This window comes from Macaca fascicularis, chromosome 8 (assembly GCF_037993035.2).
Source record: "Macaca fascicularis isolate 582-1 chromosome 8, T2T-MFA8v1.1".
Lineage (NCBI taxonomy): Eukaryota > Metazoa > Chordata > Mammalia > Primates > Cercopithecidae > Macaca > Macaca fascicularis.
Genome location: NC_088382.1, coordinates 108,732,411 through 108,755,375, shown reverse-complemented (window position 1 = coordinate 108,755,375; position 22,965 = coordinate 108,732,411). Strand labels below are relative to the sequence as shown.

The following is a 22,965-nucleotide window of genomic DNA, read 5'->3' as shown; positions in this document are numbered from 1 at the left end:
AATACAGGTTCAATATTGAAAGATTACCTCAACTGTAGTTCCTTCTTGTTCCCAACACAATACTTCTTTAGATTTTACTTTCTGTGGACTGTAATAACTACTCTCAGCTTGCATTTCTGTGAGCTAAGAAATATAAGAATATTAAGTAAATCAAAATTAGTATTAAAGAGCAATAAAGTGTCATTGTTATGATTAATTGATTAAAACAAGGCCAATTTTAAGATTCAGGAAATTTAATTATTAAGCAGGAAAGCAGGTGCAACAAAAACAGCTGTAACAGATTATCTATGGTATAAAGGTTGAATATGCTAGTCTCAACATATATAGAGAATTTAAATACTTTTTAAACTCCTTAATATTGTTTTAAAAAGTGAAAGCTATGTGCAATAACAGTCCCATACTCATAAAATAATTCATGTATTCTGCCAAAAATTTACATAGAGTATAACCTCAGTTCATTTTATATTCACTAAAACATTCAACAATGTGTAGTTTCAGTCATTTCCAAGACTTCTCACTATTTGAAATAAAAAAGAAAGTGGTGATGAAATGCAAAAAGCTAAAATAGGCTCTTTCTAGTTCCTATGAAGGAAATAGAATGAAGGATATTCTTTTCAAAATATGTTTCCTACTAAATCTCATAGACTCATTCAATCATGCAACAGATACTTTTTGAAGGCCAGCTAGATAAGAAGTAGGGGCAAACCTCATTGTATTGCACTCTGCTTTATTTCACTTCACAGATACTGCAATTTTTACCAATTGAAAGTCTGTAGCAACCCCGCGTTAATCAAGTCTGTCAGCACCATTTTCCCAATAGCACATGCTTACTTTGTGTCTCTGTGTCACATTTTGGTAATTCTCCCAATAATTCAAAATTTTTCATTATTATTATCTGTTATGGTGATCTGTAATCAGTGATCTTTGATGGTACTATTGGAATTATTTTGGGGCACCATGAACATGTCCATTTAAGACTGAGAACTTAATAAATGTGTGTGTTCTGACTGCTCCACTGTCTAGCCATTCCCCTCTCCCTTCTTGAGCCTCCCTATTTCCTGAGACACGACAATATTGAAATTAGGCTAATTAGTAATATTACAATGGTCTAAGTATTTAAGTGAAAGGAAGAGTCCCTGTCTCTCACTTTAAATCCAAAGCTAGAAATGATTAAACTTAGTGAAGAAGGGATGTAAAAGCCAAGACAAGCCGAAAGGTAGGCATCTTGAGCCAAACAGTTGGCCCAGTTATTAATGCAAAAGAAAAAGTCTTGAAGGAAATTAAAAGCATACACACAAGTGATAAGGAAGTAAAACAGCCTGTTGATATGGAGGAATTTTGAGTGGTCTGGATAGACAATCAAACCAGCCACAACACTCCCTTAAGCTAAAGCTGAATCCAGAGCAAAGCCCTAACTCTTAAATTCCATGTAGGCTAATAGACACGAGAAAGCTGCAGGAGAAAAGTCTGACAGTAGCAGAGGTCTGTTCATGAGCCTTATGGAAAGACGACGTCTCCATACCATAAAAGTGCAAGATAAACAGCAAGAGTTGACGTAGAAGCTGCACACAGTTACCCAGAAGACCTGGCTAAGATAATTAACAAAAGTGGCTACACTAATCAACAGAATTTCAACACAGACCAAAGAGCCTTCTCCTGGAAGAAGATGAGATCTGAGCTAGACAGAAGTCAGTGCTTGGCTTCAAAGCTTCAAAAGACAGGCAGATGCTCTTGTTAGGGGCTAACATATCTGGTAACTGTAAGTTGAAGATAGAGTCCATTTACCATTCTGAAAATCCTAGGGCCCTTAAGAATCATGCTAAATCTACTCTGTTTGTGCTCTATGAATGGAACAAAAAAATGACTGAATGACAGTACATCTGTTTATGGCGTGGTTTACTAAATATTTTAAGCCTATGGAAACCTACTGCTCAAAAAAAAAGGACTCCTCTTAAAATATTACTGCTCACTGACAATGCACCTGGTCACCCTACACCTCTGATGGAGATATACAAGGAGATGAATATTGTTTTTCATGCCTGCTAAAATGACATCCATTCTGCAGCCCATGGATTAGGAGTAACGTTGAAGTTCAAGTCTTATTATTTAAGAAATACATTTTGTAAGGCTATAGCCACCATAGATAGTGATTCCTAGGCAAAGTAAATCAAAAACTTTTTTGAAAGGGTTCACCATTCCAGATTCCATTAAGAACATTCGTGATTCATAGAAGGAGGTCAAACGATCCACATTAACAAGAGCTTGAAAGAAGTTGATTTTAACCCTCCCGGATGACTTTGGGGTGTTCGAGACTTAGGTGGAGGAAGTAACTACTAGAGAATTAGATTTAGAAATGGAGCCTGAAGAGGACTTGCTTCTTATGGATAAATAAAGAAAGTGATTTTTGAAGATGGAATCTACTCGTGGTGAAGATGCTGAAAACATTGTTGAAATGACAATGAATTTAGAATGTTCTGTATATTTAGTCGATAAAGTAGCAGTAGTGTTTGAAAATGACTGACTTCAATTTCGACAGAGGTTCTACTCTGAGGCCAGACACGGTGGCTCACGCATGTACTGCCAGCACTTTGGGAGGCCAAGTCAGGTGGATTACTTGAGGCCAGGAGTTTGACACCAGCCTAGCCAATGTGGTAAAACCCCATCTCTACTGAAAATACAAAAATTAGCCAAGCGTGGTGGTGCATGCCTGTAGTCCCAGCTACTCGGGAGGCTGAGGTGCAAGAATTGCTTGAATCTGGGAGGCAGAGGTTGCAGTCAGCAGAAATCATACCACTACACTCCAGCCTAGGTGACAGAGAGAGACTCTGTCTCAAACAAAAATAGTCCTACTCTGAGTAAAATTCAGTCAAACAGCATCCCATGCTACAGAGAAATCTTCCATGAAAGAGTCAATTAATGTGGCACACTTCACTGCTGTCTTATTTTGAGAAACTGCCTCTGCCACTCCAACCTTTAGCAACCACCACCCTGATCAGATAGCAACCATCAATACTGAGTCAAGACCCTCCACCAGCAAAAAGTTATGACTTGCTAAAAGTACAGATGATTGTTAGCATTTTTTAACAATAAAGTACTTTTAATTAAGGTATGTATAGTGTTTTTAGACATATTGTTGGACACTTAAACTACGGTATTGTGCAAACATAACTTTTTATGCATTGGGCAAAACAAAAAATTTCTGTGACTCACTTTATTGCTATATTCGCTTTATTGCAATGGCATAGAACCAAATCCACAATATCTCTGAGGTATACCTGTACTAATCTAGATACTAACAAAACAAAAAATTCTTACTCCCCAGATGCTTACAACAAATTATTTATATGTTTCAAAAATTAAATAAATTATTTTTCAAAAGTACTATTTTAAATGCAACATGGTATCCTGGTTTGAATCATGGTACAGAAAAAAGGTATCATGAAATTCAATTAATGTTTAAAATTTAACAGTAATGCATCAATGAAGGTTTCTTAATTTTGACAAATATGCTGTGATAACATAACAATAAGGGAAACTGGGTAAGGATTATAAGGAAACTCTCTACTATCTTTGCATCCTGTCTGTAATTCTGAAATTATACCAAAAAGAAAAAGTTACTTTTAAAAAACCGTATTCAGCCTGTGTTTGCCAATTATTTACTTCCCCTCATTCTTAGGAAATAGATATATTCATCACTTTTAAATGCAAAGTCAAAGCTCACTTTTTAAAAAAACCAGTATTTAACTTAGGCCCAATAAAAGTTCTTGAACTAAAAGTTACAATTTTAAGCACAGTGACTTCTCTATATTGAGTATCAACTGATTATTCTCATTATTTATAATAAAGCTTTTTATATTTTATATTTTTATGTAATGTAGGCTCCTATTTCTTGGATGTTTCTAGTACTTAAATATACAATGTAGCTATTTTAAAGTATAATTCTGTCATTTAGAATGATTACTGAAGTAAACTTGAATTTTTTTAAATTGATCCCTCTTCAGCTGTCTACAATTATTAGAGAGAAAAAGCAATTAATTGATTAAAAGGACTCCTGCGGTGGCTCACACCTATAATCCCAGCACTTTGGGAGGCCAAGGCAGGCGGATCACGAGGTCAGGAGACCGAGATCATCCTGGCTAACACGGTGAAACCCCATCTCTACTAAAACAAAATACAAAAAATTAGCCGGGCATGGTGGCGGGCGCCTGTAGTCCCCGCTACTCGGGAGGCTGAGGCAGGAGAATGGCGTGAACCCGGGAGGCGGAGCTTCCAGTGAGTCGAGATTGCGCCACTGCACTCCAGCCTGAGCAACAGTGCGAGACTCCGTCTGAAAATAAAAAAAGACTCGAACATTACAAGAACTATTTTAAACATTATTAGAAAAATGCTAGATTTAATTTGGCATGATTTTTGCTGGACTGATATCAACTGTTCGAAATGCTAATGTAGAAACATGATCTTGTTTTCTTAACCAAAATATGAACCAGAAATTAATTCCAAACATTCTTCGAATCCAAGCTGAACAATGAATTCTAATGCTTTCCTCCTTAATATCAAGGTATCTCCCTAAGAGAAAACTTTGAGAAACATAAATGTTCTAAAATTATAAAAAGATGTTGACAAATACTGCCCAAAAAGTCTATAAAAGTTTTATACGCAAACGACTATTTTGTTTTGTTGTTGTTTGCTTTTGTTTGTGTTTTTCACACAAGGTCTTCCTCTGTCGCTCCAGCTGCAGTGCAGTAGCAAGATCATGGGTCACTGCAGCCTAAAACCTCCAAGGCTCAAGAGATCCTTCCACTTCAGTTTGCAAAGTAGCTAGGACTACAGGTGCACACTACTGCACCTGGCTATTTTTTTTAAATAAAGATGGGGTCTCACTATGTTGCCCAGATTGGATAAATGCCTATTTTGACTGATTCAGTTGAATATAATTCCTCCCAACAATCAAGTTAACAGAAATGTGTCAGAATAATTTCAAATTTAAAAGTAAACAGGCAAAAATCACCAAAAAGGACAGTACCTAACTTGCAATCCTTGACTTCCCTCAAAAACTTCTACAAAAATAAGTGCTTTATTCTGATCATCTAAAACTGAAAATGTATCTTTTTTTTCTTTTTATAAAATGTCAGACTTTTTTTTTTTTTTTTTTTTTTTAAGGAGACACACTCTTGCTCTGTCACCCAGGCTAGAGTACAGTGGTGCAAACATGGCTCATGGCAGCTCAAACTCCTGGACTCAAGCAATCCTCCTACCTCAGCCTCCTAAGTTGCTAGGATTACAGGCAAGTGCCATCATCCCTGCTAATTTATTTATTTATTTTTTGTACAGACAGGGTCTCACTATGTTGCCCAGGCTACATATCAGGACTTTTGATGTTAAAAAAAACTGACAATATATCCAACAATATTTGTCAACAGTTGCCTTTTTATTTTTTAATATCTTATTTTATTATGCTTTAATTTTGAAGATGAATCCTTATCCCTTTAATTTAATCAATGCTAAATCAGTGAATTCAATTACAAAAATAATTTTTTCAGTAGAATTGAGAATGACGTTAAGATAGTACAGCTAATATATGCATTATCTTTTGCCCAAACTTTAAAAAATTAAATCAATCAAGTTATGACACAAACTTTAGTTGAAACTTATTTTCTATTTTTCAACTTTTGTCATATTAGAAAATACTGAATTATCTTAAGCAGAAAAGTCTTTAATATTTATTTGCAATTTTTTTTTTTTTTTTAGTAGAGACAGGGTTTCACCATATTGGCCAGGCTGTTCTTGAACACTTGACCTCATGATCCGCCCGCCTCAGCTTCCCGAAGTGCTGGGATTATAGGCGTGAGCCACCGCGCCCGACTATTGTCAAGTATTTTATAACTTGCCATCTGTTGTAGTTATAAATTGTGTAGCTTTAGTACTAACGCAAAGAAAATCTATGCCAAATTTAAAACCATGGTAACAGAAACATTTTTTTCCCCACTGCTATAACCCCACAATGTAACAAGTTGCCTGGAATAATATCTATACTACTATTTCAAAAGTTTAGCTCATTTCACATAGATTTATCTCCTTTACAAAAATGCAGACATGAAAGAATAAACCCACAAAAAATGAAATTGGAGAAGAAATAAAACCTAAAAAATTAGTCCATAAATTTTTGTAAACTAAAAAGCAGATGAAAAAGTGGGCAGATGTATGGATAATGGATGGATGCACATACTAATTCAAAAAATAAATATTTGTAGAAAATATACCGGGCAATTTCTAAGTGCTGAAGAAACAACAAATCTTTTTTTTTTTTTTTTTTTTTTTTTTTTGAGACAGTATCTTGCTCTGTCACCCAGGCTGGAGGGCAGTGACACGACACTGGCTCACTGCAACCTCCACCTCCCGGGTTCAAGCAATTCTCCTGCTTCAGCCTCCAGAGTAGCTGGGATTACAGGCATCTACCAGCACACCAGGCTAATTTTTGCATTTTTAGTGGAGACGTGGTTTCACCATGTTGGCCAGGCTGGTCTCAAACTCCTGACCTCATGATCTGCCACCTCAGCCTCCCAAAGTGCTGGGATTACAGGTGTGAGCCATTATGCCCAGCCCAACAAATCTTTTAAAATTACCACTTAATAAGTTTTAGTGTAATATCAAAAGGAATATCCACAATTTTTGAAAAGGCTATTAAAATACCCCTTCCTTTCCAAATACATATCTATGTGAGGCTAGATGTTCTTCATACACATTAATTAAAACATGTCCTAACAGACTAAATACTGAAGCAGACACGAAAATTCAGCTATCTTCTACTAAGCCAGACATTCAAGATATTTACAAAAATAAAACCAATGCATGTCCCTTCTTACCTTTTAAAATACAGCAATTTTACTTTTACTATAAAATGATATTCACATCAACATATAATAAATTTATTTTAAAATAAATTAATAAATACATATTCTTAAGATTTGTTTTAATTTCTAATACCATAAATATGAGTAGATGTAATCTGAATAAACAAAACGCCTCAGAGTTCCCAATAATTTTTAAGAGTGCAAAGGTTTCCTGGAGTCTTGAGATCAAAAAGTTTGAAAACCACTGGTCTATAAGTTGCAATAAAGTTAATGAGAAATGACTGCATCCTAGAGGTACAGCTGATAGAACATGCTGACTGATTAGATGTGGTAGGAGAAGAAAAGATACTGATAAATGTTAAGCCTGAGCAAATTAGTAGATAATGTTGCAATATAATGAAAGGTAAAATAGTGGGGGAGGGGGGTGCACAACTGCAAAGAAAAATCAAGAGTTCTGTTTGTGTTAAGTATCAATCAGATATGAAAGTGGAAATATAAAATAGGCAGTTGAATTCTAGAGCTCAGGGAAAAGTGAAAAGTGGAGACACAAATTTGATAGTCTATCAGCATTTATATCATGATTGAGTTATATCACCTTGGGAGTGTGTAGATAGAAAAGATGAGAGGACCAAAGACCAAGCCCTATATGCCAACATTTAAAGGTCAGACAGAAAAGGAGAAGCACCAAAAACGACTACAAAAAGTCCCTGGTAACCCAGACATAATTTTTTCTTTTCTTTTCTTTTCTTTTTTTTTTTTTTTTTTTTTTTTGAGACAAGATCTTGCTCTGTCACCCAGGATGCAGTGGCAGTGGCATGATCTCAGCTCAATTCAACCTCCACTCCTCCAGCTCAAGCGATCCTCTCACCTCAGCCTGGTAAGTATCTCATACTACACGCACATGCCATCCTGCTTGGCTAATTTTTGTATTATTCTGTACAGACAGTTTCACCATATTGGCATGGCTGCTCTGGAACTCCTGGGCTCAAGCGATCCGCCTGGTTTGGCCTCCTAAAGTGCTGGGATTACAGGTGTGAGCCACTGTGCCCGGCGATAAAATTTTTAAAGTAAAAGAAGTATATCCCAAAGAAACTCTTCTACATATATATGTCAGAAGATCTGTACCAGAACATTTACATCAGCATTTTTCAAAATATAGCAAAATACATGGAACAGACTGTAAGACCCATCATACTTCTTTCTTAGACTCATAAATCAATCCCACGTCATTCTACTAGTTGTCTGAAGATTTAATTTTGGATTCAGTCCCACACTACCACTGTCATAATTCTTGGTGATTTCAATATCCAGAGAGATGATCATTCCAAAAGTCTGATTTCTCAGTGTTTTGACCTCCTCTTCTGCATTGATCTTGTCCTCCAGATTATTTTCACCATCACCCTAACTAAAGCAACAGAATATGACCAGAAAATATATACAACCACAATGACTGGTATATCTTCAAATTCATGATCACTTTTGTGTAGTAGGTCCTTAGTGTCCCTAGTGAACATACATATTCAAAGGCAATTACTCCTCATCCTCCCCAAGATGACAATTTTACACCTTCTTCCCCTTCCTCAAAGCTTCTCCTCCTTTCCCATGTTTACTCTGAGTTAAGAGAACTATTTAAAGAAAAAAATAATCAGAAGAGAACTTTCAAAAACCACTACCACCTTTTCCACCAAACCACTTATGTGGGTGCAAGAACACATTGCTTTCTCTCCTGCTATCATGAATGAATGACCTATTGTCCCATTAGAGGTCATCAGACTTTCCACCTCTAAAAAAGGTGCCAAGCCCTCTTCTCTTCTCAAGAATATTACGCCAGCAATTCTCCCCCTCTTGCCTATATCAATTTTTTCCTCTCTATTAGATCACTCATATCACCAAACAAATATGCTATAATTACTCCCATCTTTCAAAAAAAAGTCTTTAGCTCCACAACCCCAACCAGCTATTTCCCCATTTCTATGCTCTTTATAACAAAACCATCTTGAAAGAGTTTTCTGTACTCTTCAACAATTACTCTACTACCATTTGCATTTTTATCTGTCCTTTTTGCATGATAAAATATACACAATAAAATTTATAGTTTTAACCACCTGTCAGTATACAATTCAGTGGCATTTAGTACAAAATATTGCATAACTATCCCCACCATATGTTTGCAGAGCTTTTACATCATACTAGGCAGAAACTCTACCTATTAAGCACTAACTCAACTTCCCTGTATCCTACAGCCTCTAGCAATGTCTATTCTACTCTCTGTTTCTGTGATTTTGCCTATTCTAAATACCTCATCTGTGATGGTTAATACTGATTGTCAACTTGATTGGATTGAAGGCTGCAAAGTATTGTTCTTGGATGTGTCCTGCCAAAGGAGATTAACATTTGAGTCAGTGGACTGGGAGATGCAGACCCACCCTCAATCTGGGTGGGCACCATCTAACCAGCTGGAAGCATGGCTAGGATAAAGCAGGCAGATGAATGTGGAAGGACTAGACTTGCTGAGTCTTCTGGCCTTCATCTTTCTCCTGTGCTGGATGCTTCCTGCCCTTGAACATCAGACTCCAAGTTCTTCAGCTTTTAGACTTTGGGACTTACACCTGTGGTTTGCCAGGGGCTCTCAGGCCTTTGGCCCACACTGAAAGCTGCACTGTCAGCTTCCCTACTTTTGAGGTTTTGGGACTTGGACTGATCCACCACTGGTTTCCTTGTTCCTCAACTTGTAGACACGCCTATCATGGGACTTTACCTTGTGATCGTGTGAGTCAATCTCCTTAATAAACTCCCTTTCATACATACATATAGCCTATTCTGTCTCTCTAGAGAACATCATCTAAGTGGAATCACACAATCTTTGTCCTTTTGTGTCTGGCTAATTTCACTTAGCATAGAAATTTCAAGGTTCATTCATGTTTAGCATGCATCAGAACTTCATTCCTTTTTTTTTTTTTTATGATGGAGTTTCACTATTGTTGCCCAGGCTGGAGTGCAATGGCGTGATCTTGGCCCACTGCAACTCTGCCTCCCAGGTTCAAGCGATTCTCCTGCCTCAGCCTCCTGAATAGCTGGGACTACAGGTACCCATCACCATGCCCAGCTTTTTGTATTTTTAGTAGAGACGGGGTTTCACCATGTTGGCCAGGCTGGTCTTGAACTCCTGACCTCATGATCCACCCACCTCAGCCTCCCGAAGTGCTGGGATTACAGGCATGAGCCACCACACCTGGTCAAAATTTCATTTTTTATGGCTGAATATTATTTCACTGTATGTATATACCATAATTTGTTTATTCATTCATCCACTGATGAACATTCGGATTGTTTCCATTTTGGGAGATCACTGAATAGAGTTACTATGAACATTTATGTACATCAATCTGTTTGAATACTAGTTTTTTATTCTTTTGAGTACATACCTAGAAATAAAATGGCTAGATTATATGGTAATTCTACATTTAATTTTTTGTGGAACCACCAAACTATATTCCACAGCAGATGCACTATTTTACATTTCTACCAGTCTTCCCATTCACTTTTAACCAACTCCAACTAAGATTCCAACAGTGTCATATCACTGCTCTGCTCAAAATCACCAGTAATTTCCACACTGTCAAATCCAAGGATCCATTCTTACAAATAATCTATTCCCTCCTCTTTAAAACATTTATGGCACTTACCTTCCAGTCTCTTGGTTTTCTGCCTACAATATTGATCACTTATTCTCAGCTTCCTTTGCTATTTCTTCCTCATCTTTCCAATTTCTTGCCATCACAGTGCCCCAGAGCTTGGCTCTAGAACCTCTTTTTTCTGTTCTACACTAATTTCAGTTTTAATAAAATCATGACTATCAAATATATGCATCTAGGCAAATTTCTAACCTGAATTCTAGATTCATATATCCAACTGCCCACTGAATTACTCTACTTAAATACACAGCAGGCATCTTAAACATACCCAAAACTAAATTCCTCATCTTCATCTCAAATATAGTCTTCTCCTAATCCCAGTCATCTCAAAATGTCAGAGCTCAACTCTTCTAGTTGTTCAAAAGCCATCCTTGGATCATCTTTTTTTTTTTTCATTCATGTCTCATAATAAAATCTATCAGGAAATTCTGCCTATTTGACCTTCAAAACACATCCAAAACACAATCACTTTTCATCACCTCCACTTGCTATCACCCTAGTCCAAGTCATTACCATCTCCTGCTTGAAAATTGCATTCCTATCTATTTCTTTTCCTTACTTTTGCTTCCAACACAGCAGCCACAGTGATCCAGATTAAAATATAACCAGATCATCATATAATTCTTCTAAAAACTGGTCAAATATTGTTTATCTCACTCGGAATAAAAGACAAAGTCCCAAAAATGATCTACACAGTTTACAACTTAGGAACCACTCCAAACCTCATCACCCCTCTTATCTTTCATACCACATTCATTTACAATATCTCATGACACTATTGGCTTCCTTGCGGTTCCTTGAACTCTGGTGCCTTTACATTTGTTATTACTGGAAGGTTCATTCTCAGATATTAATAAGGCTTCCTCTTTCGCAGGTCTTTGCTTTAATATTCCCTTCATAATAAGGCCTTCCCTGATGATCCCATTTTAAACTGCATAATTTCCCCTCTAGTGAAAGCACTCACTATTCCTCTTCCCACTTGATTTTTTTTTTTTTTTTTGAGACAGAGTTTCACTCTTGTTGCCCAGGCTGGAGTGCAATGGCACGATCTCAGCTCACCACAACCTCCACCTTCCGGGTTCAAGCAATTCTCCTGCCTCAGCCTCCGGAGTAGCTGGGATTACAGCATGATAGCGTGCGCCATCACACCCGGCTAACCGGCTAATTTTTTTTTTTAGTAGAGATGGGGTTTCTCCATGTTGGTCCGACTGATCTCGAATTCCAGATCTCAGGTGATCTGGCCACCTCGGCCTCCCAAAGTGCTGGGATTACAGGCGTGAGCCACCGCACCAGGCCCCCACTTGATTTTTCTACATAACCTTTATATTCAATGAACACAATATATATGTTATTTGTTTATAATATCAACTTAAGTTTGAAAAAGCAGGAATTTATATCTGTTCACTCTGGTATCTCTGGAGACAAAACAATGCCTAGACACAGCTAGCACTGAGAATATTTGTTGAATGAATTAAGATATTACTCGGGACTATTACAGGCATGGTAATAGTATTATAAAAGTCCAGGAAACAAATAACTCAAAAATTAAGTTTGGGTTATATGTGAGAGGAACAGAAGGTAAAATATGATCAAAGAAGAATACATGGGGAATCAAAGCTACTAGCAATTTTATATTTCTTTTGGCTGAGATGCAGGGGAACTGGGATTACAGGTGCAAGCCACCGTGCATGGCATAATTGTATTTCTTCAAGTAAAAGGGTATTTACTTTATTATTCTTTGACCTGGACATACACATATTTGTATATATTATATGTATTTTTGTATAGATGAGAATAGATATTTTACATGCATTATTTTAATGGAAGAAGTCATCAAATTATGTTAAATACTGCTGGAAAAATAGCTAGAAGAGGACCTAGTTAACAAATTTGTCCTTAAAAGCAAAACAAATGAGGAAAGAGATAATTATATATAAATAATCCTTTAAAAACAAAAATTTGTTATGAGGCTGGGCATGATGGCTAACACCTGTAATCCTAGCACATTGGGAGGCCAAAGGGGGAAAAACGCTTGAGCCTAGGAGTGAGACCAGCCTGGGCAACATGGCAAAACCCCATCTCTACAAAATATTTTAAAAAAGAAAAAAAAAATTAGCTGGGCACAGTGGCACATGCCTGTAGTCCCAGCTGCTCGGGAGGCTGAGGTGAGAGGATGTCTTGAGCCCGAGAGGCAGAGGTTGCAATGAGCTGTGATTGCACCACTGCACTCCAGCCTAGGCCAGACCCTGTCTCAAAAAAAAAAAAAAAAGAGAGAGACAGAGACTGTTATGATTGTTATGAAGGCAAGCACAGAAATGAAACCGTACCTGATGGGTAAAAGAATTCAAGGGAAAATTTTTGCTGTTCCTTTCTTTTTTAATGACAATATTAAGGCATGTTTGTACACCAAGTGAATGATTCAACAGGGCAAAAAACTATCCATGAAGCTAATAAAAAAGAAATGTGGAGAAGGCCCTAAGAAGACAGGAAGGGATCAAAATTCAAAGATATCAAGTGGAGGAGCCATGTAATTTTATGAAGTAAGAACTGTTAGACTCTATCTCACATCTACTGAATGCAAAACAAACTTGAATGAAGCTAGAATTGTACTAACAATCCAAATTTAAGTATTAAAGTTGCTACAGATATAAACAGCAAGAGAAAAGACCTACTTTGAAAGTCACCGTTGCCTTTGTGCAATAAAATCCTATAGAAACAATAGGATCCTTCAAAGCCTGTGCTTTTTGCTGATGCGTGGTTGATGCAGGATCATTCCCAACAAAGTCTTCCTCGCCATCGTCATAACTCACAATTGCAGGCACAAAGGACCAGGCCCATGATACCCATCCCTGTGGCTGCTCCTCATCTTGCTGTGAATATAACTCTTGACCTTTATACTGAGTAGGATATTGCATATCTATTCTTGTTTCATCTTCAGAACCTATCAATTAAAATTAAGTCACTTTAAATAAGTCAAAAGAATTTAACTAAGAAAATAGAAATACACATCCTTCACAATTTTTCCTCCCATATCCTTCTATTATAAGATATAAACAAATGATACATTGATTATTATTATTTGAAACCAATAATTTAGCATTATGACTCTCAAGTTTCTGTATGTTGTACTGTATCAATTTCCTTTAGTAGGTTATGGTTAATGTGATGTGGAAAGTAGCTTATCAACTGCCCATAACTTTTAACTGTATTTGATAAAGACAAAGAATAAATTAATTATTTAACGTCACTCATGATGTTTTAAACCAACAACAAAAAACCTACCTCTCAAAAATAAGGCTGATATATTGAAAAACTGACTTTTCTCAGAAACGTAATACCACAAAGATCCAAGAAATATTCTTCATTTCCTGATGCACCCATGGAGGAAAAAAAAATGGAAAGTGCTTCTTGGCAAAATGTACCCCTGCCCAAACAAGAATTATCCCAAAGATGAAAGCAAACATTACAATAAAATGACTTTTATATGTAGCTAAGAAAAATAATAATGTTGGGGCCTCTTTCTTACTAGCAAGTAAGATATTATATACCTTTCCTGTTGTACAGATGAAAAAATTATAGGGAAGAAATTTTATTTGGTTACAAATTGGCAGACCAAAGATTTAGATTCCAACCACTCTTTAATTTATGCCACCTTTGTAAAGACAAACTCCATCAAAGTCCCTTAATATTATTCTAGCTATATAAACAAAAGAGGCATCATGAAATTTAGAAAAAAAAAAAATTACTTTTTAAAAATTTCACAGGGACCAGGAACAGTGACTAGCACCTGTAATCCCAGAACTTTGGGAGGCCGAGATGGGCAGATCACCTGAGCTCAGGAGTTCGAGACCAGCCTCAGCAACATGATGAAACCCTGTCCCTACTAAAAGTACAAAAAACTGTCCAAGTGTAAAATTCATAGGGGCCAGGATCAGTGACATACACCTGTAATCCCAGCACTTTGGGAGGCCAAAGTGGGCAGATCACCTGAGCTCAGGAGTTCAAGACCAGCCTGGGCAACACGGTGAAACCCTATCCCTACTAAAAAAACAAAAAAAATTGTCTGGGTGTGGTGGTGTGTACCCATTATGGTCACAGCAACTTGGGAGGCTGAGGTGGCACGAGAATCACTTGAAGCCAGGAGGCAAGCATTGCAGTGAGCCATGATCATACCACTGCACTGCAGCCTGGGTGACAGAGCAAGACCCTAGACCCTGTCTAAAAAAAAAAAAAAACACACCATAGGAAAAGTAGTCTCCAGCAGATTCACTCATATCTACTCTCCATTGATAAATCTATAAATACACATACTCTTTTAAATCTTTAAATAACATCCTTACAGGTTTTCTTATTGAAAAAGCTTTAAAACTTTTTAAACTCTTATGACAGGAGACTCTTGGAACATTCTACATTTATAGGTTATGAATGTTTGCCTTCTTTCACCTGAGAAGGAAAAGGCTTAATAAGAATTAACTAGAGTAACTAAAATAATAGTACCAAGACACTTTAGCCATTGTAGTTCAGAATAAGTTTTATATAAGTTGCAAACCCTGTTGGGCCCACTGGCTCATTCCTATAATCCCAGAACTTTGGGAGCCCGAGATGGCAGGATCACATGAAGCCAGGAGTTCAAGAACAGCCTGCTACAACAAAGTGAGAACCCCCCCACCACGACAAAAATTAAAAAAAAAAAAAATTTATCAGCCACACTCAATGTCATGCACCTGTAGTCCCAGTCACTCAGGAGGCTGAGACTGGAGGATTGCTTGAGCCCAGGAGTTCAAGGCTGCAGTGAGCTATGATCATGCCATCATACTCCAGCCTGGGCAAGAGTGAGACTATGTAAATAAATAAATAATAAATACATAAGACACAAAAAAGCTTTAAATGGACAAATATTTAACACATACTTCACAAAGGTAGATAAAGGCCTATAATCACATTAAAAATTCAAAATAATTAGCCATCAAAAAATGCAAATTAAAAAACCATAAGATAACACAACACACTCATCCCAATGGCAAAAAAGTGAAAAAATACACCATTGAATGTTAGCAAGGATGTAGGCCAACTGCAACTCTTACACATTGTTGATAGGAATATAAAATGGTACAACCACATTGGAAAAAGTTATGGAAGTTTCTTTGAAAAATAAACATATAATTCTACTCTTAAGTATTTACCCAAAAGAAAGAATAGCACATGTCTACGTGAAATTTGTACAAAAATATCTATGAAAGTTTTATTTATAATAGCCAAAAACGAAAACAGCCCAAGTGTCCATCAACAACTGAATGGTAAAATAAACTATAGTATATTCACATGGTATATTCATACAATGTATCTAGCAATGAAAAGGAAAGAACGACTGCTATATGCAACAACATAGATAAATACCAAACACACTATGCTTAATGAAAGAAACCTTTATACATACTGTTTCCATTTATATGAAACTCTAGAATCAGCAAAACTAAATCTATAGTTTTAAGGAACTTCAGAATAGTGTTTTCTGGAGGGGAGGCAGGCAGGTGAAAGGGGGATGACTAGAAAGGGGTATAAGAAACTATCTCAGCTGTAAATGACCTATATCTTGATGAGTGTTTTGCATCACACAGGTGTAGTATTTCTCAAACTCACTGAATTTTACTTTGGAGATTTAACTTCCAAAAAAAACTAAAATCACCCACTTAGTAGAAACTCTATATAACAACAGGCAGCTGAGGGTTAGGGGTGAAGTGTACCAATGTTTGTAACTTAACTTGAAAGGCATCAAAAACAATCATTGTATTGATAAATAGAGAAAGGGATGTTAGATGAACCGATATGTGATGAAGCAAATGTAACAGAATATCAATAGTAGACTCTAGATGATACGTATGTGAGTGTTCACCTTATAATAACTCTTACAGCTTTTCCATATATTTGAAATTTGTCATGTTGGAAAAAAATAAAATAAGTATCCTCTACGTGCTATGTTTGCTCCAGGTATAAGACACTGTTTCTGTCTCAGAAGTGCATTGTCTAACAAAAATTTACCCTCTAGTGTGAAATAAAGGTACGTTTTATATCTATGTACTCTGATTCATGTTGTTCTCCATGCTTTAAGGTAGTAAGATTTTTTAATGAGATAAAGTTTAAATAGCATAAAATTCAACATTTAAAGGTGTACAATTCAGTGGGATTTTTTTAATAGTCACAAGTTCTGCTCCCATCACCACTATATAATTTTAGAACATTTTCATCATTCCAAAAAGAAGCCTACTTATTTGCAGTCATTCTCTCCTCCCCTCAAATCCTGGTTACTAATCTACTTCCTGCCTCTACAGAACTGCCTATTCTGAACATTTCTAATGGAATCATAGCACATGTGTTATCTTTTGACTGGCTGCTTTCACTTAAGATAATGCTTTCAAGGTTCATCCATGCTGAAGCCTATATCAGTATTTCATTTTTTTGTATAGCTAAATAATACTCCAATGTATGAATATACCATAATTTGATCATTCATCAGTTGATAGACATTTCAACTGTGTCCAGTTTTTGGCTACTATGAACATGTTACCATGAACATTTCATATATAAGTTTTTACATGGACATATGTTATCAATTCTCTTGATATATACGTAGGAATGGAATTGCTGGGTCAATATGGTAACTCTATATTTAACGTTTTGAAGAACTGCCATATTGTTTTCCAAAGCAACTATATACCATTTTACACTCCCAACAACAACTTATATGAGTTCCAATTTCTCCACATCCTCACCAATACCTGTTATTTTGTATTTTTTTTATTATAGTCATCTAGTACCTGTGAAGTGGTATGTCATTGAGGTTTTGATTTGCTTGTTTGCTATTTGTTTATCTTCTTTGGAGAAATGTCTCTTTGCCCATTTTTAATTGGTTTATTTGCTCCTAAGTTTTAAATGCCCTTCTCTTAGGGCCTTATCTATGGAAATTAAGATACTTTCTGAGTCTCAGGCCCAATACCAAGTTGAAATCAGTCATTCCTTTCATCTTTCTACATCAGATCATTCATGATATTTATCAAACTTTCTGCCATTCTACCATACATCATACTTAACTAACTACTGACACATCTATCTGTCCCATTTTATCTTAAAATTCTAAGGGAAAGAAATACATCAAAATGATCTCTGTATTTTCCCACATTATATATCCTTCAATGAAGTTTACATTTCATTAATTAACAGCACTAAAATAATTCAATTTTACTTAAGTGAAGTTTTGCAGAAAAATTACCAATACTATTATGTACTAGGAAATTTTGAGGTTATACTACTTCAACTTTTATCAAATGTATATCCCGAGTCAAGCATGGTGGCTCATGCCTGTAATCCCAGCACTTTGTGATGCTGAGGTGGGCAGATCACTTACGCCTAGGAGTTTGAGACCACCCCGGGCAACACAGCAAAACCTGTCTCTACAAAAAATGCAAAAATTAGTCAGGCATGGTGGCGCGTGCCTGCAGCCCTAACTACTAGGAAGGCTGTGGTAGAAGGATCACCTGAGCCTGGGAGGTCGAGGTTGCAGTGACCCATGATCGTGCCACTGCACTCCAGCCTGGGTGCCAGAGCAAAACCCTGTCTCATTCATAAATAAATAAGTAGTACATTCTGAACACTTATATTTATTAGAAATATATAAGTTATTTTTAGCATACAGGAAAAAGTCAGAATGTTATCCAGCATGTAGATAAAATTAAATAGTGTAGGCTGGGTGCAGTGGCTCGTATCCAGCACTTCAGGAGGCCAAGGCGGGCAGATCACAAGGTCAGGAGTTTGAGACCAGCCTGGCCAATACGGTGAAACCCCATCTCTACTAAAAAAAATACAAAAATGAGGCAGGCGTGGTGGTGCATGTCTGTAATCCCAGCTACTTGGGAGGCTGAGGCAAGAGAACTGCCTGAACCTGAGAGGCAGAGGTTGCAGTGAGCCATGATTGCACCACGGCACTGCAGCCCAGGCAACGAAACTAGTCTCCGTCTCAAAACAAAACAAAAAAATTAAAATAGTGTAAAACAACCAAAAAACAATCAGCCCATCTCATTAGAATACAGTAAAACTCAATCTAATACATTTTTTAAAGTTTCTCAATCGTAAAATGTAAGAATAGTCTTAAAGTTTTTGTTTAATAAAGTTTTACATTAGTTACCTGTAATGTTTCCTAGCATATCTTTATTATGACAAGTAGAGTCCTCTATTTCACCTTCTTTAAAACTGCCTATTTCTCCGTAGTAAAGAGCAATTCCAAGTTGCATTATACGAATAAACATAGGCAGTTGTTGATCTGTGATAGAAAGTTTCAAACTTTCTACTAAAGTATGAATCTGCATTTTGAAAAAGACAAAAACACCAACAAACGCATGTTTAAAAAGAGTACCTTTTACGTAAAGAAATGTTTTAAAGTCTTCAAATGGCCTAACACAAAAGAAATGCTCCAAACATTTTAATACTTAAAACGATACTCTAAGATCTTAGGAATTAAGTAGATTTTGCTATGATGATCAATACACGTTAGCTAGAAACTATATTAAACCAAATGATGTACATACAAATAGAATTAATAGTGAGAAGGTATAATCACATTAGATTTCCAGATTACTGTTCCAGAAACAAAGTTAGTTATGTAACCAAATAGCTACTCTATAACATTAAGAGAATAACAGTACTACCCCCAAAAAACAGAACAATCTGTCAAAACCAAGAATAATAAAAATTTTATGTCATTTTAGTGAAACTCTAATCATTCTTTCCAGGTTTATTAACCATAAATAATACATACATCTAAAACCATGTGTTAACTGGGGAAAAGACTAATATTACAACTATGAAAGTATGTAAATAATAAAAATTTTTGTCAAATATGGAAAAACAAGTGAAATGTATGTTGAAAAACGTTTTTCAAATTTTAAATAAGATTTAAATAACAAAAGTTTTTCAAATTGTAAAGATTTAAATGACATAAAATTTATTCAACTGATAAAATGAAACAATTATAACAAAGAAATAAGATTAACTACTAGCAAATAGGATATACAGCAATCAAAGTTCTCCTTAAAGAAAGAGACATCAATGGAATATAAACACAGCTTCGGTGTAATGGTTTCCTGCTGTTATCGAAATATGGAGTAAAACCAATTAAGCCATAAAGTCCACTCTCTTAGAAGGTTTATTTTGACTAATGTATTTGAGTGTCTATGAAAGATGAAGTAGTAGTAATGGCAATCATCGTATTTTTAGGGCTTAAAGCACATAAAAAAGTTCATGTTAAGGGGGAAAAAACTGTATGGGGGGACTGTGAAATACCATATTTCAAATATAAGCACAAGTTTTTAAAAACTGACCTAATAATCATACACTGAATAAACAATGAAGAGGTAAGAAAATGGGGAATGAATGGGGGAGGTGAGCAGGAAAGGAGTATGCACATCTGCTAAAGTTTCCTTAATTTGAAATTTCTCTGCCATATTCTTTTAAATCTTGTATTGCACCAATAGCACTGGAGATAAGCAGTCAGCAAAACCAACAACAAAGAATCTGTCTTAAGTGTCTTTTTAAAAACTCCTTAAAACGAGTAAGATTAATACTCAATAGGAAAATGGATAAAGAACCCGAACTGAGAATACAAAGAACAAATGACCAGTGAATGTGTTTTCAAAAATCTAACTTCAGTAATAAACAGCAATTAAATTACATATCATTTGTTGTTCAACAAGTTGGCAATTTTTAAAGTATCATCATATTTAAGGATAACAAGAGTATGATGTAGGCACTCCCCCTAATGTTCATGGGAGTATAACCTGGCTAAATCTTTCTGGAAACAATTTGGCAACACCGATCACAGGTCTTAAAAAAAAGATATTTGCAATTATACAAATCTTTCCTAAGGAATTACTCAGGAAATGTGGTCAAAGATCTATGCACAGAATTTCACTGCTCTGAGAAACTGCAAAGTAAATTTCTAAAAACAGGAGAAACGTTAAATAAATTACGTACCCATAGGATCTGTATCTCATAAACGTCATAATCACCAGAACATATTTATTTCACACAAAAAAATGGAAAATTATAAAAAGCCAACCCAAAATATAAATGCATTCAAAATAAACATACATGAAAGATTTGAAAAGAAACAGAGGGGCCAGGCACGGTGATTCATGCCTGTAATCCCAGCACTTTGGGAGGCCGAGCCAGGGGGATCACGCATGAGGTCAGGAGCTCGAGACCAGCCTGATCAACAGGGCAAAACCCTGTCTCTACTAAAAATACAAAAATTAGCCAGGCCTGGTGGACGGCACCTGTAATCCCAGCTACTCGGGAGACTGAGGCAGGAGAATTGTTTGAACCCAGGAGGCAGAGGTTGCAGTGAGCTGAGATCATGCCATTGCACTCCAGCCTGGGCAACAAGAACAAGACTCTGTCTCAAAAAAAAAAAAAAAGAAAAGAAAGAAAAGAAATAGAGTATCCGGAACATTTTGAGAAACCTCTGTTTGTGAGGTAATTAATGAGGTCGACCATATCTATTTAATACATATTCCCTAGGATTAGGAATTGGAAGGATGATGGGTCTAACCCAAAATGGCAAATCTCAACATTACAATAGTATTAACAAAAAACTCAGGCGGGCATGGTGGTTCATGCCAGGATTCCCAGCACTTTGGGAGGCGTAGACAGGAGAATTACTTGAAGCTAGGAGGTTCAAGACCAGCCTGAGCTGCAGAGTGAGACTCCGTCTCTACAAAAAACAATTTAAAATGAGCCAGGGATAGAGACATGCGCCTGTAGTTCTAGCTACTTGAGAGCGTGAGGCAGAAGGATCGCTTGAGCCCAGGAGTTCAAGGTTACAGTGAAGTATGATTGTGCCACTGCACTCCAGCCTGGGTGACAGGGAACCTCGAAGGTAAAGAAAAAAGGAAAGAGGAAAAAGGAGAGAGAGCAGAGGGGAGGGGAGAGAAAGGAAGGAGAAGGGAGGGAGAAAGGAGGGAATTAAAAAGAGAGAGAAAAGAAAAAAAGAAATAAAACCTCAAAAATTGATTTCAGTTGAGCATAAAACATTGATATCACATATTTGGCAACTATTATACACGTTTATTTATGTTAAGGGACTTTTTCAGTGAAATGTCATGGCTAATCAGTTGTGAGAACACAAACTTACTTATATGCCAACACTAAGTTTTTTCTCATCTATTTTTATCTTCCTCTAATATAACCACATCCCAGAACAGACCATTACATATGCACTAATGATCAAAAAGAGTATTTTATATAGTAAACGTACATATATCCATTACTTGCTTTCAATGTATCTTGAATTTACCTTCACATTCCCCAACTTTACTAGAAAACCCAAGGCTAAAGAAAGTAAGCCCATTTCCCTGAGATAGAGCCATCAATATTACTAAGTTAATTCTTTTCCATGTTTATCTTCGCCAAAGAAGCTAATTCAAATATAGAAGGAAAAAGTAACAGAATATAAACAAACCAATATGCATTATACACTGTGTGGAAAAAAGTAAAACACAGGTGACTGAGCACTACCAAGAAAAAAAATGTAGATTTTACATATTAAGTACAGTAAGGCTACATAAAATAGAAAAAATTATATTTTAAATAAAATATAATGTAACAAAAACAAACCTAGTTTTTATACAGCCATACCCAAACAGAAACAGTAGTCAATACCAGTGTTCAGACACCTAAGTCCAGCCCTTCCATCACAGAACTTTGACAGTCAGTAGCAAGTATTTCAACAATAAACATTTATTCCACATTAAAACCTAGTTAACGGATCAGAAGTCACCGAATTCTTTTTCCAAGATATAGTGATAGGAAGACAAACAATATTCAGAAAACTTAAAAAAGACAACAATATTTATGCTTAGATACTAACCACATACATTGAAAACATACACTACATTGGAGAGAAAATTTTCACAGGTATCAAAAGACATGTCCTGTGCTCACTTAGAAATGGAAGCTAAATCTTTGGTATACATGGACATAAAGATGGGAACAACAGACAGTGTGGACTCTAAAAGGAAGGAAGGAGGGAGAGAGAATAAGCGCTGAAAAACTTCGTATTGGGTACTATGTTCACTATCTGGGTGATGGTATCAATGGGAGCCCAAACCTAAGCATCATACAATATACCCTTATAACAAATCCCTTAATCTGAAATAAAAAAGGAAATAAAAAATAAAAAGACATGTCCTGAATAACTCCCTAAGATTTTAATTACATTTTAAAAATCATAAATCAAAAGCTAAAACTTCTTGAACCAATAAACTAAAATATTGGGTTAGTATATCAAGCTTTACAAAGTCACCTAGTAAAGAGAAGAAAAAGTATAGATAGCAGATCATGCTGAACAGATTATAAGAACTGAAATACAG

The 22,965-nt window shown here is 36.1% G+C and overlaps 1 protein-coding gene across 31 annotated transcripts in view; it reads right to left on the bottom strand.

The window, feature by feature from the left end:
* Window positions 1-22,965, bottom strand: part of VPS13B (vacuolar protein sorting 13 homolog B) — an 857,597-nt gene that overhangs the window by 744,549 nt on the left and 90,083 nt on the right. For 20 of the 31 annotated variants that reach the window (XR_012416560.1, XR_012416558.1, XR_012416559.1 and 17 more), the window contains exons 7-9: window positions 18,726-18,900; window positions 13,219-13,487; window positions 28-123 (exon numbers count right to left, since the gene is read on the bottom strand). Coding sequence is in view for 27 of the 31 variants with exons in the window: in XM_073999176.1 (XP_073855277.1) it covers window positions 28-123; window positions 13,219-13,487; window positions 18,726-18,900 (540 nt within the window). In the remaining 4 variants the exon portion in view is untranslated. Of the gene's footprint in view, window positions 1-27; window positions 124-13,218; window positions 13,488-13,828; window positions 13,971-18,725; window positions 18,901-22,965 lie in introns of those variants that run through there. The other 11 variants (XM_073999187.1, XM_073999190.1, XM_073999189.1 and 8 more) reach the window with 3 other exon arrangements.